The sequence below is a fragment of the Sardina pilchardus genome, chromosome 23 (genome assembly GCF_963854185.1).
Source record: "Sardina pilchardus chromosome 23, fSarPil1.1, whole genome shotgun sequence".
Lineage (NCBI taxonomy): Eukaryota > Metazoa > Chordata > Actinopteri > Clupeiformes > Clupeidae > Sardina > Sardina pilchardus.
In genome coordinates, this window is record NC_085016.1 from 23,912,929 (window position 1) to 23,924,900 (window position 11,972).

Here is an 11,972-nt window from a genome sequence, read left to right on the forward strand (position 1 = left end):
CAATGCTACCGCACAGCGTGGCTCGAACCCCTGGTGATGGGCGCCCGGGTGCTGTACGCTCCGGTAGCGATTGGTATTCCATGCAGCAGTCGCCCACGCGCTGGTTGCCGCCCACGCCAGGATTTGCGTCACACTTGAAGCGTGGGAGTGCGAGAGCGATGTAGAGACAGCGGAATATCCCAGCTCAGGCAGAAGAGGTGGAGGGGGCAGGCAGGCAGGCAGCAGACAGCATTGGTTGTGTCGGTCACGGCTACCTTCACACACACACACACTCACTCACTCAAGTCACACACACACACACGCGCGCGCAATTTACAGTGAGCAGAAGTCAAGGGAAAGAAGTGGAAGAGCGCGCGTGTGCAGAGGGAAGCGACTACCCGGACGGCGACTGCAACCGTCCACTTGAGAATCTTGACAGGTTAGCGACAATCTTTCTACTTTCTGCTTTTTTGAATCAATGCAACAATAACTTTTACAAGAAAAAAAAATACGAATCGGCGTTTGTAATGATGAAACCATCCGAGACTCCTGTAGTCAATATTTGCACTATGTTCATCCTTGCATGAATCAACTATCGCTTTCAACAAGCGTATGTAGCCTTTCGGATAGCCTACTTCGCGTTCAGAGCACTAGGCTGTACTTGCTGTAGCCTACCGACTGAAAAGCGGGACACAGTGTGCACTACGTGTGTGGGAGAAACCTCGGTCCAGCTCCAGGAAAGGTTCTGGTGGGCGTTCCCCAGAAGCTGCGATAGCCATCCAGTCTTTCAGCCGTATTGCATTGTAGTGTCTTCCACGCAGCGTAGGCTCAGAGACTGCAAGAAATATGATCGCAGTAATGTAAATACTAGTTTCCCTATTTGGACAGAAGAAAAAGCTGTTTTCAGGGATGGGGTAAATGTTTGTTCTCAAGTCAGAGAAAGTATTTACAGGAAAAAATGGGAAGTGTTGGTCCAGTGGTATCTAAAAATACACGCCACAAACAAACAATCCCATCTGTATGCCAGCCTTACTGTGCTGCCTTTCTGAAGCCCATCAAGACTTAATACATACTGTATGTCATAATAAAACATATATTTTCTGCATTCGTTTGTTCATGTTTACTTCACTGTCAACCTGACACTTGGTAAAGAATAGTTACAGCAGATGGACTTTACAACCTTGTCAACCTCACATAGATTTATTTTTATTTCTCTCTAAATATTTACACATAAAGAATTAATTGGTAGTTGAAGTAAATTGTTATGTGAAGTGTTACAAATAATGTGGAGTGTTACAAATAATAACAAAGCACATTTTGTTATTACAATATTATTGCCAGGGATTTTTTTGGTCATCGTTTTATGCTTAATGGCAATAGATCAACAGGCAATAGGCACAGACTGGAGTGGACACAACCCTTTCCTCTTGCCGTCCCTCGGTCTCACGGTCTTCGACCGGCCGCGGTGTAGCAACACGCCTCCCAGTGTGTGTGTGCAGTCCAGCTTAGTAGGTGGAAGGTGTAGAGCCCAGAGCCCCACCTACCGTACACACACACACACATGCTGGCAAGAAGAACCATTAGGAATGCTGCTCTTCCAGATGCCTGCTATGGGAGCAAGATACTCCTCTACCTTTCTTTCTTTAACTCTCTCTCGCTGTCTGTCTGTCTGTCTGTCGCTCTGCATTTCCTTGAGATGTTTTGACACTGAGTTTGACAGGCAGTTGATTTGTGTTTGTTTACACGCTCTTATGAATCTACTACCGGTCTCAATGAAGCAAAAAGAAAACTATCATCCACAAAGTTTACAAATTAAAATTGAATATCTTTCTCCCTCTTTCTCTCTTTCTCTTTCTCTCTCTCTCTCTCTCTCTCTCTCTCTCTCTCTCACACACTCTCTCGCTCTTTCCTTCTCCTATTTCTCTCCTCAGATATACCCAACCACCACACAAAGAGACACATACAGACACACACACACACACCCTCTCTGTGTTGCGAGATGTCTGCAGCCCTGCTGAGGACCCTAGGCGAGCTCCAGCTCTACCGCATCCTGCAGCGGGCCAACCTGCTGGCCTACTACGACGCCTTCATCCAGCAGGGCGGCGACGACGTGCAGCAGCTGTGCGAGGCCGGCGAGGACGAGTTCCTGGAGATCATGGCGCTGGTGGGCATGGCCAGCAAGCCGCTGCACGTGCGCCGCCTGCAGAAGGCGCTGCGCGACTGGGTGACCAACCCGACGCTCTTCAACCAGCCGCTGGCGTCCCTGCCCGTGTGCAGCATCCCCGTCTACAAGATGCCCGAGGGCGGCGCCCGCAGCCCGCACAGCCCGAGGAGTCCGCTCCTGGGCAACGGGAACGGAGGCGGTGGGAGCGGCGGAGGTCGGGACGGGCACACGCTCCGCGTGCCCAAAGCGTTGCTGGGCAACGCCTGCCTGGACGGCAGCCGAGAGGGCACCCCGGTGCCGGGGTCGCCCCTGCAGAGCAGCGCGGGCGGCGGCGCCGAGAGCGGGCGCTACTGGCTGGGCGGCAGCCACGCCAACGACAGCGAGCCCAGCCTGTCGCCGTGCGAGGCCACGTCGCCCTGCTCGCCGCGCGACGCCCTCGAGGCGCTGGACGCCGCCGCCGTGCAGTCGGTGACGGAGTGCGTGGACAGGATCGCCCAGGAGCTGCCCCGCAGCGACCCCGCCGAGGTCCGGGAGCAGGTCAGGGGCAACAAGAAGCTGGCCAAGATGATCGGGCACATCTTCGAGATGGGCGACGACGACCCGCACCGCGAGGAGGAGGTCCGCAAATACAGCGCCATCTACGGGCGCTTCGACTCCAAGAGACGGGACGGGAAACATCTCACTCTGCACGAGGTAGCTTTCAGCTCATTAGGGACCCCACCCAACACTGGCTGGTATTTTAAATGTCTACACCAGCTTTGCACATGATTAAGATTAAAAAAAGTCTTGTAACTTGCGCTGGCATGTCAGTTACATCTCTGACCACAAAGAATGCCTATTGTGCAGTATACTTTTGTGCTGACTTCCTTGCAAATACATTTTATATATATTTTTTTTAGATCAGTATTAATCACACTGGGGAGGTTAAATAATAGCCATAAATGTTTATACTTTGTCATATTATTAATCATTTTGAATTACTATTAGTAATTTGTTACTGTGAAAATACAGATTTCAGCGATTAGTGTTAGTCTCAGTATAACTATATTTCTGTCAGCCACGCGCAGCAAAACAATAACTTCAAAACAACATTTCTGGAACAATTTGCGTCTGTTCATTTTCACAAATTATTCAGTGCTACCAACACCTCCATTTTAGCATCATAATTAATACTCCTTCATCCCCAGCTCACAGTAAACGAGGCCGCGGCACAGTTATGTATGAAGGACTGTTCCCTGCTGACCAGGAGGGACGAGCTGTTTGGTTTGGCACGGCAGGTGTCCCGGGAGGTCACCTACAAATACACCTACAGGACCTGCAAGTAAGACATGTCCCTTCAGTCTGCCTGGGAACAACCCTTTTATATGTTTCTGAATGGTCATATATTTAATGCCATGTTGCAGTAATGAAAATGTGTATCTGTTCCAAAAGAGTGATTATTTGTATTATGAGTTCCTTCGGATAATAATGCATGTTATATGATTACAGTACATGTAAATGTATAGCAACAGATTAATTCAATACCATCTAATTGAATTGAATGAACTTTTCATTAGGAGTCTTTTGTTTGGATTTGATATTAGTGTTGTCATTTAGTGCACTAATGTACTATATCTCACTACTAATGTCGTTCCTGCCAGTCAGTGTGAAAAGAGTCCTTCTTACCTTCAGTGTATTAAGTGTGATAATGTTCCCTTCCAGGTCTCGGTGTGGTGATGAACCCTCTCCGAAAAGAATCAAATCTGAGGTAAGCACAACTTCAGCTGCCTTGCTGTAACGACACGAGCCTAACAGCTCTTAGCACAGGTTAATCAGAATACGGCATATGGCTCACAGCCTCTAATACACACACACACACACACACCCACACACCCACACACACACACACACACACACACAAACACACACACACACACACACTCACACACACTCACACACACATACACGCACATACACACACACACGCACACACACTCACACAGATACGATAAACCTTGATTATCTCCATAACGCACACAGTATCTGTCAGCTTCCAACTCCCCCCCCCCCCCCTCCTTTGTTCAGGTTGCCTATTCCCTATGTTTCCCAGGGAGGTCTTTATTGATTTTCTGCTCAGAGTTTACGGATCCCTGTTGGTCGTCTCTGCCCACACACAATATTTGACTCATTTCGGTTCGTGTCTTATTTTCATAGAAATGCACGTTATTTGCCGAACAGCCCCTGGAGTAGCAGTCTCCAGAGAGCAATTATTGCAGTGAATCATGCTCATATGTTGCCCATGCTAAGCTACCTCGTGAGTAGCAGAGCTCTCGGGGACTGTAGCGCAAACTAATGATTAAGTGCAGGAAAAAAATAGAGAACTTGCTGTCATTACCCGCTCAGCGGAGCTTTAAGTAAGCAGAAAGTGTGAGGCAAGAGCATCGTTATCTTCAGCTAATAGCACAATATGCTGGTAGTTGCTGAGGCAGAAATGAAAATGTGTTTCTTTATTCCCTAGGCTTATTACCCTGACTGTGGAGGTTGACCTGAACTACTGAGCTAGGCAAAAAAACCGAATGAGGCTAATAGTAGCACTTTCAACAACATGAAGTGTGTACTTAACTATCTGTGCAGAAAGTGACTTTATTTTTCAGACAGAAATAACGTGCCAGAGTTTATAATTGATAGTGTCGTCGCTTGCGCTACCCCCTCACCTTAGCCATCTCCTCCTCCAGAAGGAAAGCCCAGAACCAACCCGCCCTCTTCATTTAGATGGTGACATCAATGTGTGGGCAGGCACCAGACTCACCCTCACCCACGGACTCAAACGTAATGAAACGCAAAGCGTGGGCCTGGGGCCCGGTCCCACGTCACAGACGCATACGCACTATTTAACTGGTGCCTCGAAGAGAACATATATAGGCGTGTGGTGGGAGGGGAGATATTACGTGTGCACTGTGCAGGACCAGAGGTTTGGCTTTGTGGTGGACTTTCTCCATTGGTCTGGTCAAGGCCATCGTGTGACGAGCCCCGTGAGAATTTAGCAGAGGAAGCAAGCAAGCACTGTATCTACAGTGGCATGATTGAACTAGTTTGATTTTTTATATTGACAGCATTTTCATATTTGATTAATTAATCATTAATATGAATCATTATTACAATTATTATTATCTATAACTGTGTTTATTCATCATTAACTTCATCTTGTATAAGGCTGTAGTCACTGTAAAAGTATGATTGTGTTTAGTGGAGGTCACGTTAAGTTTAAAATGGACAATTACTCTTTTATCTCTAAAGCGACTGTAAACATGAATATGCTGCCTGTTGAATGTTTATCAGGTCTAATATCTAATAACGAGCAGCGTTTTGGCATACATTACAATCCATTAAAGATGTATAGATCAAGGGTCAGTCAAGGCCTGAAGATCAATGTTTATTTAATAGTATGCACCCACACACACAAACGCACATGCACATGCACATAACAGCCTCAAACCTCACTCTACTTAACAGTCTTAGAAGCGACCATCAGAAACGGCCAAATGACCACGGTGACTCACATGTAATAACAGACTCTGCGATCCACGTAAATGCCATTTTTGCACCAGAGACACCAGAGACACAAATAGACTGACAGATTGGTCAGGAGTTATATGCATCTGTTGGAAAAGGATGGCTACACCATTATATAGTATAGTATAGTATGGTCCCCTTAACTGTAATCCATTGCACTTTGCATTGAACATTTAATTTTTAATATAAATTAACATCGTGACTGGCAAGACATTTATTGTACATATCTTTAATCAGGATTCCTAGTCAAAATGTAATTATGGACAAGTTGAGTTGAAATTGCAACCAAAAGCAATAGTTGATGTCTAAAGTTGTGATTCATGTCACTGATTAAATATTAAAACAGCTTGCCATATGCCAGTGGGGAACTAGCAAAGTAGCTTGGGCCAGTCCTCATCAGTGTGTGGACATGCTACAGGCTGGCATCAGGCCTATGGAAGCCAGAGAGAACTAATTGGACTTTACCCAGGATCATGAATGACTCCTTCCACTCATGCTGCTGTTCTGTTGCCCTCGTGAGGGGTATTTCTGAGGTTATGCTGCTGTTCTGTTGCCCTCGTGAGGGGTATTTCTGAGGTTAACACTGCTCTGTTTGCTCCACAGGAGGGGTACTTTGACCTGCAGGAGGCGCTCCAGGCCATCTACATGCGGCAGGAGACCCTGCGGGAGCAGCTGGCCTGTGCCAAGACCAAAGGGGAGGAGGTGCTCATCAGGAACCTGCAGGTAGCCACTCCTAATTATCCACATACCTATTCATGGGTTTCATCAGGTCCCTTTCCACAGGTGTATTAATCAAGCACCATGCAGTCTGCATTCATAATCTCGGTGCTGGATTATACACCTGTGGAAAGGGACCTGATGAAACCCATGAGTAGATCTTAGTGCATCCGAGTAGATCCCAGTGCCCACAGTAGACCCCAATGCATCCAATTGTAGTGTATCCCAGTAGATTCCAATGGATCCCATTCCAGTGTACCCCAGATTCAATGAATCCCAGTAGATCCCATTCCATTGCAACATTTCATTGGATCACGGTAGATCCTAATGCATCCCTGGATTCCTGTTGATCCCAGAGGATCCTGTTCTGGTGTGTGTCTCCCTACAGTGTTTTTGAACATCCACCACTGTAACTAGACCACATCTATCAGACTCAGTTTATACAAGTAGATCTCAGTCTGGTCATTATATTATTTGACGACGGAGATTACTAAATGACGCATTTGGCAAAAAAAAAGAAAAGAAAAAACACTCCTTGTCTGCGTTGGCAAGGCACTATTCATTCTGTGGAGCTTCGCTAGCTGCCGAGGAGCTAAAAATACTACTGTAGATGGCGAGGCTCGGGCCAGGTGCCATGTTGTGTGTTTGAGGGAGCTTCGGCAGCGGCTCGGAATATGCTGTTTGCTTGGGCTCCTAGCTCATCCGCTCCACAGCAAATGTTGACATGGCATATGGGGTGTCAAGGAGGAGTGTGAGAGCCGATGCTGTTCGCTCTCATTCACTGCAGTTAGGCATGGAGCACATTCGTTAGTGTTTGAGATGGTTGCCTGTGAGTGTGTGCTTTCTGGTGTGTGTGTGTGGGTGGGTGTAGGCCTATCTGTTTTCGCCGGTGGAGTTTGGTTTGTATGTGTATGTGTGTATATATGTGTGTCTCATGTTTTGCTGTGTGTGTAATGATGTTTTGTGTGTGTGTGTGTGTGGTAGATGCAGCTAGAGCGTCTGCTGGGTAGACAGATGGAGATCCTCCGTGACGCGGCTGCCCAAGACCGTCTCCAGGCTCTGGACTGGAAGATTCCAGCCGTGGCTCTCAAGCACCTCACGGCCCGGCAGCGTGCCAACACCGTCTCCCCTGACAACTGTCGTGAACAACCAGGTGAGGACCGCTGTGCCAATCATCCTGATTGGTTCCCTCCAGGGGCGCGTTTCCCAAAACCATAGTTGCTAGCTAAGTTAGCAATTTTGTTGGTTGCTATGCAATTTCCCATTGCCAACCAACTAAATTGCTAACAGGTTAAGTATGGTTTTAGGAGACACGTCCCAGGTTGTTTGTTGGTTGTGATAGCATAAACGATTGTCCATAGTTGCATTTTCCAACAGTGGCCATAAAGGGTTTTTTCTAACACTACTACCACACTATGGCACCCCCGATAAGCATAAAGTTAAATAATATCCCTCTACTAGAGATATATTTTAGCTACCCTGTATCCAGTTCAGTTTGAACTGATCCGGTATATCATGATGTCATTGCTGTACTAATAGTGCACCCGGTATGTGGGGAATTTTTATCAGTTGAACTCAATGAATGACGATGAAGATGATGATGATGACACAGTTCTGACTGATCCGTGTATCTGTCCTGTAGGTGATAGACCCTTGAATCTGCGCGTGTCCAATCCAGGGGAAGGGGACATTCCACTCGGCAGGCAGCTAGCCAATGAGCTGAAGCGACATCATAATCACATCTCCGAGGAGACCAGGAAGCAGGGAGCAGGTCAGTGGCGCCCTGTTTTTGATGATTCCTTCCCTTTTGTTTGGTTTAGTTTCGTTTCACTTCGTTCTGTATCCTCTTCTTTGGCGCTATTCCACTGCGCCCACTGCGTTGTTTACCACTCAGAGGAGTCTATGATCCCTCTACTCCAAACTGTGGGCTTTGCCTTTCATGTCTAAAGGCTTTGGTGGGCCCACTCCTCCCTACGCTTTTGACGCGTACGTTCTACGTGTGGGAGTGAAGGGGGGCTTGCCTAGCATTTGAACACGGCTTCATATCTTCTGACAACTTTGCACTTTAAAACAGAGAGGTGGGAGGAGTTGCTGTCAATCTGTGTCGGTCTCAATGAGCCATCCAAACACTGAATGGATGAATAATTCTGTTAATTCCATGGATTAATTCTCCCTTTTTTCCTTAAATTAAGTGGTGTGTTATAGTATTGCTTTTTATTGTTAGTATGAAGTCTGGATGTTTATGTGCCTGTTATGTCTGTTTATTTTCAGAAAATGGACATCAGAAGTTCAGTCTTTTGGAGAAAACGGTCATAAAGTCAGAGCCAGAGGACTCCAGATAGTGTCTCTGTCCCCAACTGTCATCCCAACTGTCATCCCGTTTATGTTCTAGGGTCAGCCCAAGGTCACCCACTGCCTGTTGTCCGTGGATACCAAGCACAGGAATATTACAGCACTGCCTTAACAGCCAACAATGCCTAAAATATATATTTATTTTTCTTTTACTTTTATTTGTATTTTTTCAGTTTTCCCAAAGCGCCTACACCTCCAGTGAAACCTGAGATAGACAGAGTACTCATGTCATTGATGGCAGTTATGTTTTGAATGAATCCATTTGTACATATTGTTTTTTCTTTTCATTGGTTTTCTAATATATGTTATTTAAGAACGCTTCACTTTCACAAAAAAAGGACAAACATTTGTTCTTTGTATGTACTGTAAAACAAAGCCTTTTTTGCTTTATTTAATTCTGTGATTGACAGTAAGACCAAAAAGGCGAGAGAAATGATTTTGTTGTAGTTTCAGCAGTTAAAACTGAATGGTCTTCAATGTGAGAAGGAGGAGACAGGGGCAGGTGATTAAGAACTCAATGACGTTCTGAACCCAGGTCTCTTTCTGACAGTGCAGTGGGGTGTGGGTTGGATGTTCTGTCTCACAGCATCGAACCTTGGGGTCCCCAATCTCACTGACGCGCAACAGGCAACGAGGAAAGAGTTCCAAACAAAGGAGGCCGCTGCATGTGATTTAGATTCCATAATTTAACAAACATTTGGCCAACAACAACAACAAAAAAAAACTAAAAAACTTAGATGATGCACAACTGACTTTGCTCGTTGCTTTTTGCATGTCACTGAAATCAGGTCCCTGTAGGTGTTCATATGGAAAAGGAGGGTATGGCCATTACAGTGTCCTTAGAAAAAGTGTTGTCAGTGTGCCAAAATATACCAAATACAGTATTTTGTCACTTTGAAGTCAAGCTTCGTAGTTCGGGTGTTTGGCTTGTTGTACAGTACCTTTATGTCAATCAACATTACTAGTCTTAGAAATTCTTGGTGTGTCAGGCGTTTTTGTTTTTTTTTGCACTCCTCGTTTTAAGCGTCCTTTTGTTATTAAATTTAGATGTGTAACGATTGTCTCATTTGCAAATTCATACATGTTCACTAGGAAATCTCAATAGACAAGTGAATGATATTGTGTCATTGTTCTATATCTAAGCTGTATGTTTTTTGGATTCTACCATTGTCTTGTGAGTTGAAACAGTTCTGCCTCCAACCTCGGCGGTTGCGGACAACTCCCCTTCGCACTCTTTCTCCGAGTGCTTTCAGGGACTTTGTGTTTTGCACTACTAGTTTCTCTCCTCAATATTTCTAAACACATAATGTAATTCTCCCTTAATAGTTCTGAACTCAGATTAAGTCAGTCATCGATGTTTATGGATTTAGATAAAGTCACTCTTCAACATTTCATTGGTGTATCCCATCCTCATTTGTAAAAAACCCACACGCACTCTCTCTCTTTCTCTCTCTCTCACACACACACACACACACACACACACACACACACACATACACATACATACATACATACAAGGAATATCATTTTTTATAGATACATGTAAATGCATAATTGTATTGTAATGGTTAAACAGTTCATTCATACTACTCGTGGAAAACCAGTCCAGCTGGTGGTTAACTGGTCAATCCAAATGTAAAATTCCATCACTGCTCATCCATCTTATGGTGACGATGTGTTTGTAGTCCTCATCAGTTCTCCTGCGATGCAGCTGCCTTTGGTTTACACAAGTCACCCACCATATGGCTGCTGACACAGCTTGTGTGTTTCCCTGCAATCCTCCAGATGTTCTCCTTGTTGTGTCAGGACGGAGGATATGTAAGGATAGTTGCTAGCCATTGAACTGTAGACCATTGAACATCATTGTTGTTCGGTTGTTGTAAGTGACCGATTAGGGTATATGTTTGCATAGTCGTGCACATTATTTTCATTTTTTGTAAACACTAATATATTTTATTTGTTTAACAGCACATAGATATTAAAGTTTATTTTTTGAGACCATGCTGTGTGTGTTGTTCTATTCTTTATAGTTTTTGATAACGGCTCCGTTACTTTATCGCAAGATCTTCTAAACAGCCATTTCAATGAGTCTGAATAAAAGATAGTGCAGTTGGATTATAGCTGTGTTAGACAATGGGTGTTTCTGGCTGTAACCACAAATACTTAAAAGTGAGAGAATCCCTTGCTCACCTATGCAGCTCATTTGAATGTGCATCACACTCACACATTCGGAAACTAGGCGATGAGTCACTCTGACGCAGTTCACAGCCCTCTCTCTCTTTCTTTTTCTCTGTGTCTCACTCACTCTCTTTCTTTCTCTCTCTCTGTGTGCCTCACTCACTCACACTATCTTTCCTCTATCTCTCACACATACACACACGCTTGCAAACATACTCAAACTTAGTCACTCACACATGCACACACACACACACACACACACACACATATATGTGCACTCACACTCTCTCACACACATACGTGTACACTCTCTCTCTCTCACACACACACACACACACACACACACAGAGACACACACACACGGTCATACTTGCCTCTGACAAGCACATCACTGCACACCTCCAAAATTCCACAGAGCTGGCTTTGTGTAAGAAGCATAGCAAGGCTCCGGTGGGACGTCAGTGTGAGATCGCCGTGGTGACCCAGCTTAGTGGGCGGTGTGAGGGGCGGAGGGAGGGAATGTGGCACTCGGTTCCAAGGGGGGGAGGTGGTGATGGTGGGGGGGAGGGGGGTTGTGGGCTGATCTGGCTGTCACACCGTCACCCCCACTTAAAGGCTCCGTGAAGCCAACTCTCTCTGAAATGTGGTGGGTGGCGAAAAAAAGAGAGAGAGAAGAAATCTGTTCGCCAACACAGTAGTTAAAAGAATGCCTTTCTCCTCCTCTCTCCACCTATACACACCCGCACCTTATAAAATGCGGTTTTTGAATCAGGCCAGTTACTATCAGCTTTAGAAGAAATCCTACAGTTTGCTACTGTGTAGCATTTTCTTTGTGTGGTTTTCATTCAGAGGCAGCTCTTTTATGTTTGTGCCGTAATCTGTTGTTTTGAATTAATTTTTGTATTTTATTTTTTTGTGTTAATCTAGCAATACTGGAGTACTGGAGAACACACACACACACACACACACACACACACACACACATTCATTGCTAAAGCATCCTGATAGAAACAAGAAATAACTGTAATAA

The 11,972-nt window shown here is 45.3% G+C and overlaps 1 protein-coding gene across 1 annotated transcript; it reads left to right on the plus strand.

Annotated features, from left to right (window-relative positions):
* The first annotated feature begins 209 nt into the window (after window positions 1-209).
* Window positions 210-10,765, plus strand: LOC134071558 (NGFI-A-binding protein 1-like). Its single transcript, XM_062528327.1, has 8 exons — window positions 210-418; window positions 1,911-2,836; window positions 3,331-3,464; window positions 3,845-3,890; window positions 6,299-6,418; window positions 7,397-7,565; window positions 8,055-8,183; window positions 8,684-10,765. Exons 2-8 carry the CDS (start codon window positions 1,979-1,981, stop codon window positions 8,752-8,754), a joined length of 1,527 nt encoding a protein of 508 aa, XP_062384311.1. The 5' UTR covers window positions 210-418; window positions 1,911-1,978; the 3' UTR covers window positions 8,755-10,765.
* Window positions 10,766-11,972: the final 1,207 nt, after the last annotated feature.